At 43.8% G+C, this 12,221-nt stretch overlaps 1 protein-coding gene across 2 annotated transcripts in view; it reads left to right on the plus strand.

Moving 5' to 3' along the window:
- Positions 1-12,221, plus strand: part of focad (focadhesin) — a 63,173-nt gene that overhangs the window by 48,372 nt on the left and 2,580 nt on the right. For both annotated transcript variants that reach the window (XM_035753029.2, XM_035753031.2), the window contains exons 29-40: positions 2,579-2,729; positions 2,972-3,091; positions 3,179-3,301; positions 3,457-3,534; positions 4,279-4,350; positions 4,480-4,582; positions 8,514-8,723; positions 8,900-9,015; positions 9,250-9,510; positions 9,669-9,758; positions 9,903-10,080; positions 10,646-10,743. In XM_035753029.2, the coding sequence (XP_035608922.2) occupies positions 2,579-2,729; positions 2,972-3,091; positions 3,179-3,301; positions 3,457-3,534; positions 4,279-4,350; positions 4,480-4,582; positions 8,514-8,723; positions 8,900-9,015; positions 9,250-9,510; positions 9,669-9,758; positions 9,903-10,080; positions 10,646-10,743 (1,600 nt within the window). The remainder of the gene's footprint in view (positions 1-2,578; positions 2,730-2,971; positions 3,092-3,178; positions 3,302-3,456; positions 3,535-4,278; positions 4,351-4,479; positions 4,583-8,513; positions 8,724-8,899; positions 9,016-9,249; positions 9,511-9,668; positions 9,759-9,902; positions 10,081-10,645; positions 10,744-12,221) is intronic.

Below are 12,221 nucleotides of genomic sequence, written 5' to 3' on the forward strand. Positions count from 1 at the left end.
ACCAAAACATTTCTGCAGCATTGAAGGTCCTCAAGAACACAGCGGCCTGAATCATTCTTAAATGGAAGAAGTTTGGAACCACCAAGACTCTTCTTAAAACTGTCCGTCCGGCCAAACAGAGCAATCGAGAGAGGGGAGAAGGGCCTTTGTCAGGGGGATGACCAAGTATATATTGTCACTCTGACAGAGCTTCAGTTCCTCTGTGGAGATGGGAGAACCTTCCAGAAGGACACTCCACCAATCAGGCTTTTATGGTGGGTGGCCAGACAGAAGCCACTCCTCAATAAAAAGCACATGACAGCCCACTTGGAGTTTTCCAAAAGGCACCTAAAGGACTCTGACCATAAGAAACAAGATTCTCTGGTCTAATGAAACCAAGATTGGCCTGAATGCCAAGCGTCATTTCTGGGGGAAATCTGCCACCATCCCTACGGTGAAGCATGGTGGTGGCAGAATCATGCTGTAGGGATGTCTTTCATCGTCAGAGACTGGGAGACTAGTCAGGATCAAGGGAAAGATGAACGGAGCAAATTACAGAGAGATCCTTGATGAAAACCTGCTCCAGAGCTCTCAGGACCTCAGACTGGGGCAAAGGTTAACCTTCCAACAGGACAACGACCCTAAGCACACAACCAACACAACACAGGAGTGGCTTTGGGACAGATCTAAATGTCCTTGAGTGGCCATGACAGAGCCTGGAATTGAACCCGATCGAGGATTTCTGGTGAGACCATAAAATAACTGTGCAGAGACGCTGCCCATCCAACCTGACAGACCTTGAAAGGATCTGCAGAGATGAATGGGAGAAACTGCCCAAATACAGGTGTCCCAAGCTTGTAGCATCATACCCAAAAAGACTCGAGCCTGTAATCGCTGCCAATGATTCTGAATATTTACTGTACCAGTCAAATGTTTCGACACACTTACTTATTCTTTTTACTATTTTCTACATTGTAGAATAATAGTGAAGACAACAACTATGAAATAATACACATGGAATCATGTAGTAACCAAACAAGTGTTGAACAAATCAAAATATATTTGAGATTCTTCAAATAGCCACCCTTTGCCATGATGACAGCTTTGCACACGCTTGGCATTCTCTCAACCAGCTTCATGAGGTAGTCACTTGGAATGCATTTCAATTAACAGGTGTGCTTTGTTAATTTGTGGAATTTATTTCCTTCAATGCGTCTTTCCTCAAGCCGATCAGTTATGTTTTGACATGGTAGGGGTGGTTTACAGAAGATAGCCCTATTTAGTAAAATACCAAGTCCATATTATGACAAGAACCGCTCAAATAAGCAAAGAGAAACCATCATTACTTTATGACATTAAAGTCAGTCAATCCAGAAAATGTCAAGAACATTGAAAGTTTCTTCAAGTGCAGTCTCAAAAGCCATCAAGTGCTATGATGAAACTGGCTCTCATGAGGACCTCCACAGGAATGGAAGGCCCTGAGTTACCTCTGCTGCAAAGGATAAGTTCATTAGAGTTACCAGCCTCAGAAATTGCAGTCCAAATAAATGCTTCAGAGTTCAAGTAACAGACACATCTCAACATCAACTGCTCAGAGGAGACTGTGTGAATCAGGCGTTCATGATTGAATTGCTGCAAAGAAACCACTACTAAAGGACACCAATAAGAAGAAGAGACTTGCTTGGGCCAAGAAACACAAGCATTTGTCATTTTGCTCTGATGAGTCCAAATTTGAGATTTTTGGTGAGACGCAGAAGACTGATGATCTCAGTGAACGGATGATCTCCACATGTGTGGGTCCCACCGTGAAGCATGGAGGAAGAGTTGTGGGGGTGCTTTGCTGGTGACACTGTCTTGATATATTTAGAATTCATGGCACACTTTAACCAGCATGGCTACCACAGCATTCTGTAGCGATACACCATCCCATCTGGTTTGTGCTTAGTGGGACTATCGTTTGTTTTTCAACAGGACAATGACCCAAAACAGACCTCCAGGCTGCGTACGGGCTATTTTACCAAGAAGGAGAGTGATGGAGTGCTACGTCAGATGACCTGGCTTCCACAATCACCCGACCTCAACCCAATTGATATGGTTTGGGATGAGTTGGACTGCAGAGCGAAGGAAAAGCAGCCAACAAGTACTCAGTATATGTGGGAACTCATTCAAGACTGTTGGAAAAGCATTCCAGTTGAAGCTGGTTGAGAGAATGCCAAGAGTGTGTAAAGCTGTCATCAAGGCAAAGGGTGGCTATTTGAAGAATCTCAAATATATATTTTTATATGTATGTATTTATTTATTTAATAGTTTTAATGTCTTCAATATTATTCTACAATGTAGAAAATATTAAAAATAAAGGAAAACCCTTGAAGGAGTGGGTGTGTCCAAACTTTTGACTGGTACTGTATGTAAATGTGATATTTCAGTTTAATTGTAATACATTTGCAAAAATGTAAGAAAATGTTAAGTTAAGGGGTCTGAATATTTTCCAAACGTGCTGTATGTGCGCATGCGTGCGAATGAGGTGGCAAGCTTTCAGTTTGTGCAACAATGTACTCCCCTACTATCGTCCGTTTTCCACTACCTCTCCTTTCTCCAGTGCGGGCTGTGTGCTGGGACTAGGCCTGGTGCTGGGGGCCCTTAGTGGCAGTGGACAGACAGAACACCGGGCCCGTGTGGGCCTCACCCTGGACAAGCTGCTGGAGGCCCTACAGGGGGACAGCAGCAGTCAGGGTCGCATGCTGCAGGAGGTATGGCCCAAATCTTCATTTTAGTTTATATCTCATTCACTGCTGTTTTACTCTGTAGGGTCAGATTTGACACCTGAAACAGGATTCATAACGATGTCTTCCCTTAAATAAATAATTTAGAAGGTTATTAACGGATAATAGTTATAGTGTGCTCGCTCAGCTTTTATGAATCATTATTTTAAAACATTTAAATGTCCATATGCTATCTCCTTCCCTCATTCCTTTCCTCCCTCCCTCCCAAGGTGTTGGCCTACTCTGTAGCAGGTGTGGGGGTGGCAGCCTTCAGTGGAGGGGTAGTTGATGCCCTTAAATCAGAGGAGATCATGAGCACTCTCCGTAGCATGACAGAGGAGAGCCAGCAGGTGAGATGGTACATTTTCATGAGTGTGCGAGGTTTGTGTGTGTAATGTTGTTAATCTACAACTATACGTCTTTCCTGTGTTGTTCAGACTCCAGGTTTCTCATTGGCTCTTGGCCTGGTTGTTCATGGTCTGTCATCCTGCGGCCACGGCAAGGCAGAGGACATCCAACCCCGCCTTCTGGATGCCTGGATCAAGATCCTACTGGCTGAGGTACTGGAGCGACAACCAGGGCAGAGCAAACGTTTACCTATGTTCCAAACAAGCTATCTTAAACAATGGGCCTGGCATCGCAAGTGATTCATGCCAATGAACAGTGTGAGTCCGGCTGTTATTCATTGAGTGGGCTCTCCTCCTCTGTGTTGCAGGGCTGTCCCACCATGCAGAGGCTGGCTGCTGTCAACGGCCTGGTGGCTCTGGTGGGATCAGAGACTGGCATCCTTCAGGTGAGTCTTCCTACATTTGGGATGGGGTTAGTGGAATCGAACTTAAAAGTGCAGTGCTGTACTGTACAAATACAAAAGGTAATCCTCCCAAATGAACAGTTCAAAAACTTCCCCCTAGATAGATGGAGCCAAACACCTATTTATGGCTTTACATGTGCAATGGTAGAGTGTGTTCTAAGTGAATATAAGCAAAGAGTATGGATATACTGACAAGATGTCTCCCCGGCCCTAACAATGGGAGTCGTCATCCACAAAGCAGCATGGCAGGCTGTCTAGCTCCCACCTATCCTTTCTTTGGATTGGCGGATACATCTCATTATTGTAATCCTTTTTTGAATATTCAATGAAAGTTGTTGAAGTCAACTGCCTGAATTCAATGGAGAGAGATGCTGTGCTACTAACCTCATGTCATGAATATGCATGGCCATCTCGAAACAACTCCGATTTAAAGTATTTTTTCTCAAAGTTGCCAGGATGTCACGTGTCCTACTTATATCAGTACACTCGTAACAACTTAAGCATTACAAATCTTCTATTAGATCCATTAAACCTCACTTAGCAAATAAGCCATATATTTTTGGGGGGACCAAATTCGACACACTCATTGACTTCCATACAAAACTCCTTGCTTGGCGAAACAACGTCACCTGCTGGTGGGAGACTGATTTTATGCCCAAGTGGGCCTCTCTCTTTCTCTTCCTCTCTGTAAAAAGTGACAATGTGTGTCTGTTCTCTCCCTTCTAGCTGAAGAATGAATCTGAGCAGTCCTCCCAGCAGCAGAGCAGAATGAACGAGGTCATACGGGCCATCACACAGGTAAGAACGTTGATTGATTGAGGACGTTTACTGTCCTTCAAGAGGATGTTGTTTTAACAGCTCACAAGGGACATGCATAAAGCAAGAAACAAGCAACAAACAAACACTGCTCCTGTCTTTCACCTGTAGATCATCACATTCTCAGGGGCCATTGGGCTGCAGTCTAACAGTGCCTGTCTGGTGGGGCACCTCCACCTGGCCCACATGTCCACCAGCCACAGCCGCACAGCAGGTAAGGACCACACAACAACATGCCTCAGACCTAACATACCTAGAGATTTGTGGCTTCATAGAGATCCAATCATTTAGTGGTTCTATACCAGTGGTCACCAACCTTTTCTGAGTCAAGATCACTTTCTGAATCAAAATGCATGCCGAGATCTACCGCTCTGATTTTTTTCATTAACATGACTTAAAACATGTAAGCCTATGCAACATTAACCAATTAAAAACAGTACTGTAGAAATGAGGTTTGTGCAGTAAGCTATCGGCCCAATACACCATCACCACATACTGGCTTTGCTTGAATTGACCTGCCAATGCATTGCTGTTCGGGACATTAAAACTATATTTCAAAATTTGAGGTAGGCTATATAATCATACCGGTAATAGAGCCATTGGTGTAGTACTTGTGAGGCACAGCTGAGTGAGCATACATTTAAATAATTATATTTTTATTTTACTGGGCTGGTGCCTGCATCTGATGGTCAGTCTCAGCGGAGGGAGAGAGCAGCAGACTGAGGGTCCGTCTATCAACATCCCTCCACTCTCCCTTTCCTCCACTGACACTGACCAAAAAAGGGACACTGTCTTCCAGCTGATGGCGAAACTTGAGTCACACCGCATTATTTCTGCCTCATGTACAAATTCATGTTGTTACTCCTATAAACAGAGAAAGTGAAATATTCCTTGATATTAAAAAAGACCCAAGTCGCTAATAACAACAACGACGCAAGCCTATACAGTCGTGGCCAAAAGTTGAGAATGACACGAATATACATTTTCACAAAGTCTGCTGCCTCAGTTTGTATGATGGCAATTTGCATATACTCGAGAAAGTTTTGAAGAGTGATCAGATGAATTGCAATTAACTGCAAAGTCCTTCTTTGCCATGCAAATGAACTGAATCCCAAAAAACATTTCCACTGCATTTCAGCCCTGTCACAAAAGGACCAGCTGACATCATGTCAGTGATTCTCTCATTAACACAGGTGTGAGTGTTGACGAGGACAAAGCTGGGGATCTCTCTGTCATGCTGATTGAGTTCGAATAACAGACTGGAAGCTTCAAAAGAAGGGTGGTGCTTGGAATCATTGTTCTTCCTCTGTCAATCATGGTTACCTGCAAGGAAACACATGCCGTCATCATTGCTTTGCACAAAAAGGGCTTCACAGGCAAGGATATTGCTGCCAGTAAGATTGCACCTAAATCAACCATTTATCGGATCATCAAGAACTTAAAGGAGAGCGGTTCAATTGTTGTGAAGAAGGCTTCAGGGCGCCCAAGAAAGTCCAGCAAGCGCCAGGACCGTCTCCTAAAGTTGATTCAGCTGCGGGATCGGGGCACCACCAGTACAGAGCTTGCTCAGGAATGGCAACAGGCAGGTGTGAGGCGAAGACTTTTGGAGGATGGCCTGGTGTCAAGAAGGGCAGCAAAGAAGTCACTTCTCTCCAGGAAAAACATCAGGGACAGGCTGATATTCTGCAAAGGGTACAGAGATTGGACTGCTGAGGACTGGGGTAAAGTCATTATCTCTGATGAATCCCCTTTCCGATTGTTTGAGGCATCCAGAAAAAAGGTTGTCTGGAGAAGACAAGGTGAGCACTACCATCAGTCCTGTGTCATGCCAACAGTAAAGCATCCTGAGACCATTCATGTGTGGGGTTGCTTCTCAGCCAAGGGAATGGGCTCACTCACAATTTTGCCTTAGAACACATCCATGAATAAAGAATGGTACCAACACATCCTCCGAGAGCAACTTTTCCCAACCATCCAGGAACAGTTTGGTGGCGAACAATGTCATTCCCAGCATGATGGAGCACCTTGTCATAAAGCAAAAGTGATAACTAAGTGGCTCGGGGAACAAAACATTGATATTTTGGGTCCATGGCCAGGAAACTCCCCAGACCTTAATCCCATTGACAACTTGTGGTCAATCCTCAAGAGGCGGGTAGACAAACAAAATCGCACAAATTCTGACAAACTCCAAGCATTGATTATGCAAGAATGGGCTGCCATCAGTCAGGATGTGGCCCAGAAGTTCATTGACAGCATGCCAGGGCGGATTGCAGAGGTCTTGAAAAAGAAGGGTCAACACTGCAAATATTGACTCTTTGCATCAACTTCATGTAATTGTCAATAAAAGCCTTTGACACTTATGAAATGCTTGTAATTATACTTCAGTATTCCATAGTAATATCTAAAGACACTGAAGCAGCAAACTTTGTGGAAATTAATATTTGTATCATTCTCAAAACTTTTGGCCACGACTGTAGATACACTTTCCTTCTCATTCAGTACTGCTGCACTGCTTGTTGTAGCGCTGAGTGATAATAGGAAGAACAGGAATTTTATGGATTATAGAAGTGTTGAATACAAAGTGTTGACAGTGCTGAGTAAGAACACTCATAAAAAACAGCAGCTCTTTGCTGTATTCGTTGACCGTCTCTCTCTAGTGATGCTTTTAAACGTTTTGAAATCTCACAGTATCAATTTTGGCGTAGCTTTCTTTTGTCTGCTACATTATTGCAGACTCGGTCATCTGAGCAATCTGATTGGCCAGCTGGAACATAGTGCACTTGATTTCCCCTCCAGGCCCACCGGGAAGGCAGAGTTTGTACCTTTAGACATAGGAAATGGCAACAGTTTGCCTACCCGGCGCGCAAGGCATCTGAAATGGCTGCACCTACAACCAACAGCCCGAGACAAATAAAACATAAATATAGAAACACAAGGCTTTATCGTTGGGTTTTTTACAGAAATGTTTGCCGATCGACTAGAACTGTTTGGAGATCGACAAGTCGATCGCGAACAACCGGTTGGTGACCACTGTTCAATACAGTTGTGGCCAAAAATATTGGCAACATTGCACTTTTTTCAAATAATGCACCATTCCTGTTGATTTTTTTATTTTATTTTATTGGTATTCACATATGCATGTCTTTGGTTTGCAGTTGAACAAAACAAAAGAAATCTGAATGCTTAAGTAGTTAGAAATAATTAGATTTCAAGCAGGTCATTTTTCTTTACTTTGGAATTGAACTCACCTGTGGTGAGTTGCAGGTGTCTGCAGTATAAAAATCACTCATTCAACCAGTTTGAATAGAGAAAAGGACTCATTCTCCTGTTATGTGTCACTGTGTTTACCGCAATGAGCATGGAGAAAAGAAAGAAAACCAGAGAATTAGCTGAGGAGGTCAAGACACAAGATTGTAGCCAAGCGTTGACAATCTCAAGGCTACAAGTCCATCTCCAGAGACCTCGATGTTCCTGTTTCCACCGTACGTAATGTTATCATGAAGGTTAGGGCCCATGCCACTGTAGCCAGCCTCACTGGACGTGGCCGCAAGATAACTTGATGGAAGATCCTAAATCCCATTGAAAACTTGTGGAGAGATCTGAAAACAGTAGTTGGGAGAAGGCACCCTTCAAATCTGGGAGAACTGAAGCAGTTCTCAGAAGAGGAGTGGGCCAAACTGCCAGTACAAAGGTGCAGGAAGCTCATTGATGGCTATAGGAAGCGCTTGATTGCAGTAATTGCGACTAAAGGCTGTGCTACCAAATATTAAGTCTAGGGTATCAATAATGCCATTTGTTTATTTTCTGATTTAAATGGATATATTAAGTTCTGAATGAAAAACAAACATTCTGTAATATTAATAATTAAATAAATTGTGGAGACCAAACGCTTTGGTCAATTTCAACTTATTTTTAGTGAAAATTGTGAGTGACTTGAAAAAAAGTGCAAGGGTGCCAATATTTTTGGCCATGACTGTATGTACTTCTATGCATGACTCAGTATTTTCTTTTAAATACTTTAGGTAGACTTAGCTTGCCCCGTGTAACACAACTAATGGAGTCGTGCTAAACGTGTAAATCCTGCCCCTTCCAATGCATGGAAAAAAGCTTAGTCAAGCGCCTCTCTCTCTCTCTCTCTCTCTCAGTGCCCCAGGACTTCAGTTACCTCCCAGAGAAGAGTGTGATCAGGTCTGCTGTGGACTTCCTCACCGAGGCAGGAAAGAAAGGTCCAGAGTTTGCCCACCCTAGCCTGGTGAAGACAGCCCTGGCCTCCCTGGCCACAGTGGGAGGGAGTTACCAGTACCCCCCTGTCAACTGGAGCGCCATCCTGTCCCCTCTCATGAGGCTCAATTTTGGTACCGTGATACCTTCCCCAAGTATCTGTTCCACATAGTCATACACTTCACAAACACGCAGATAAATGATATGGCCTCCTTGTAAAAGAGATGTTCATCTCAGTAGGAAAGGATAAATATGTACACACAGTGAAAGCAATCATGGATTAGCAAAATACATGTTATTTTCCCAACAGGTGAGGTGGTCCAACACCAATGTATAGAGCTGGCATCCAACCAAGCCCAGTCTTCCCAGAGTGCATCTCTCTTCCTGGGGGTGTGGCTGAGCCCTCCCCTGGTTCACAGTCTTAGTGTGAGTCCTCCATAACCCTGTTTGTAATCCTCTATGAATATGCCAGTCAGGGATTTTCAATTCTGAATGTCAGTGGATGGTCAAAGTACTATGGGTTTCATTTTCTCCCTAGAAGTTTATTGGTCAATTATTGTTTGGCCAGACATTACAGCTTGTAATAACCCCCCCTCTGGGAACGAAGTGAAGAGTGCGAGCCCTCCATTCATTCTTCCTCCACGGTTCTCTTCCCCCTAGATGTGGACGCGAGGTCACCTGTACGACAATCTCTCTGTATGGATGAAGCACGTGTCGGAGGACAAGCTTCAGGTTTACGTGGAGACCCTGGGTGTGCAGCAGTTCCAGCAGCACGTCCGGCCCCAGCGCCTGGCCATCTGTTTGTCCCTCCTCCGGGGCCTGGCACAGGCCATGGCCCTCCCCAACCCGCCCAACACCGTCTGGGCCGTCCTGTGTACTACTATAGAGAAGATCTTCAACGTACTCCCCAACCACATACAGGCAGGGAAATCTTTCTTTTTTTTAGACAAGTACACCTGTCACTTATTCTTCTTAGTCAATCACACGACAAGAAATGGCTGTGTGTGCAAGACTAGTGATCACTAAGCATTATTGAATATCGACCATGCACTGAGATGTATGTCCATGGTTTATTGTAGGACCAAGAGGTGCACCTGTACGTGGGAGTCTCCAAATGTCTGTCCGAGTTGGCTGACACAGAGATCGACCGCATCGCCCAAGTCACAGAGGTACTGATTGTCGCCTCACCCCATGTGTTATTAAAATCAACCTTCCCCAAAACCAATGTTGTCTTCCTGCTGCGTTTCTATTTTGTCCGATATCAATCACATCCCTTCTTTGCGTGATGTGTTGCTCTCTTGCCTCCTCTACAGGAACAGATGGAGAAGACCAGCTTCATCCTGGCTCACCTCACCTCTCAGGGCCGAGTGCCACTCCTGGGCCTCAACGATGTCATCGCGGCCGTGCTCCGGGGTTGGTCCAGCCACAAGGTGGGCTGGCTCCTCCTGCAGACTTTCTACCAATGCCGTCTGGCCGCCAGCCCCAACACAGGTCAGCCCAGCAACCAATCAGCTTTCAGGGCTGGCGGATTTCAATGTTGTGCTTGAACTGATCTGACCTTTTAGATCTATAGAAGTGCCAAGGGGGGTCAGGGGTATTTGCAAAGTGTTTGTAATATACTGCATTGATCGTTTATTGGTCATTGAAGTACTCCTAAAGTGTTTGTAATATACTGCATTGATCGTTTATTGGTCATTGAAGTACTCCTAAAGTGTTTGTAATATACTGCATTGATCGTTTATTGGTCATTGAAGTACTCCTAAAGTGTTTGTAATATACTGCATTGATCGTTTATTGGTCATTGAAGTACTCCTAAAGTGTTTGTAATATACTGCATTGATCGTTTATTGGTCATTGAAGTACTCCTAAAGTGTTTGTAATATACTGCATTGATCGTTTATTGGTCATTGAAGTACTCCTAAAGTGTTTTCGTTCTAGCTGCAAAAGCACACATGACTTGAAATACTTTGCGAATCCATTCTCTTTATTAGTTGGATCGCATGTGCTTGTGCAGGTTTAGAAGGAAACCCTGGTTTATAACAAGTACACTTTCTAGGTGTGTCCAAACGAATGGAGTGGCTTTTGGAGCTGATGGGACTCATAAGAAATGTTGCTTACGGAGTGACCGCTGTCAAGTGTGGAGACACCAGGCAGGTCAGTAAAGTATATTAACACTATTCTCAGAAGCACATACACAGGTGCTGTGTGTGTGTGTGTGTGTGTGTGTGTGCGTGTGTGTGTGTGTGTGTGCACATGTGTGTGAATTGATACATGGGACAGCTGGTATGTTTAGAGTTCACGTGCAGGTGTGATATTGGTACAGTGAGCTCAAAGTATTGGGACAGTAACTTTCTCACTCATCATTATTCACGGTTCATTCAGGATTATCCGTAATCATGGTTGCATTCACATTAATGTAGAAGTGTTTAGAAATATATTCTATTCTGATTTACAATAAAAGTAACTCCAAAAAGACACACTATTTACCATTTATTTCGATTGGGTATAAAAATCTGAAACACAACCAAAACAAACAGCAAATGAATCCACCAAATTTGTAGTCACAAGCTTGATGTAGTCATTGAGTGCTATGAATATGGGACCAAATACTTAATGTTTGACTACTTTAATACACATACGGTGCAATAATTCAGACCCCTGCCCCTTTTCCACATTTTGTTAAGTTAACAGCCATATTCTAAAATGGATTCAATTATTTAAAACTAATCCTCATCTACACACTAACCCATAAATGACAATGAGAAAACAGGTTTTTAGATATTTTTGCAAATGTATTAAAAATATAAAACTGATATCTTATTTGCATAAATATTCAGACCATTTGCTATGAGACTTGAAATTGAGCTCAGGTGCATCCTGTTTCCATTGATCATCCTTGAGATGTTTCTACAACTTTATTGGAGTCCACCTGTGGTAAAATCAATTGATTGGACATGATTTAGAAAGGCACACAGCTGTCTATATAAGGTCCCACAGCTGACAGTGCATGTCAGAGCAAAAACCAAGCCATGATCTGGTGAAGGGTACCAAAAAATGTATACAGTATTGAAGGTCCCCAAGAACACAGTGGCCTCCATCATTCTTAATTGGAAGATATTTGTAACCACCAACACTCTTCCTAGAGCTGGCCGACCAGCCAATATAAGCAATCGGGGGAGAAGGACCTTGCTCAGGGAGGTGACCAAGAACCCATTAGTCACTCTGACAGAGCTCCAGGCTGTGTTCCTCTGTGGCGATGGGAGAACATTCCAGAAGGACAACCATCTCTGCAGCACTCCACCAATCAGTCATTTCTGGTAGAGTGGCCTTACGGAAGCCACTCCTCAGTAAAAGGCACATGACCGCCCACTTGGAGTTTGCCAAAAGGGACCTAAAGGACTCTGACCATGAGAAACAAGTTCTCTGGTCTGATGAAACCAAGATTGAACTCTTTGGCCTGAATGCCAAGCGTCACATCTGGAGGAAACCTGGCACCAATCCCCCACGGTAAAACATGGTAGTGGCAGCATCATGCTGTGGGGATGTTTTTCAGCAGCAGGGACTGAGAGACTAGTCAGGATCAAGGGAAAGATGAACGGAGCAAATTACAGAGAGGTCCTTGATGAAAACCT

The sequence above is a fragment of the Oncorhynchus keta genome, chromosome 35, assembly GCF_023373465.1.
Source record: "Oncorhynchus keta strain PuntledgeMale-10-30-2019 chromosome 35, Oket_V2, whole genome shotgun sequence".
In the NCBI taxonomy this organism is placed as follows: Eukaryota; Metazoa; Chordata; class Actinopteri; order Salmoniformes; family Salmonidae; genus Oncorhynchus; species Oncorhynchus keta.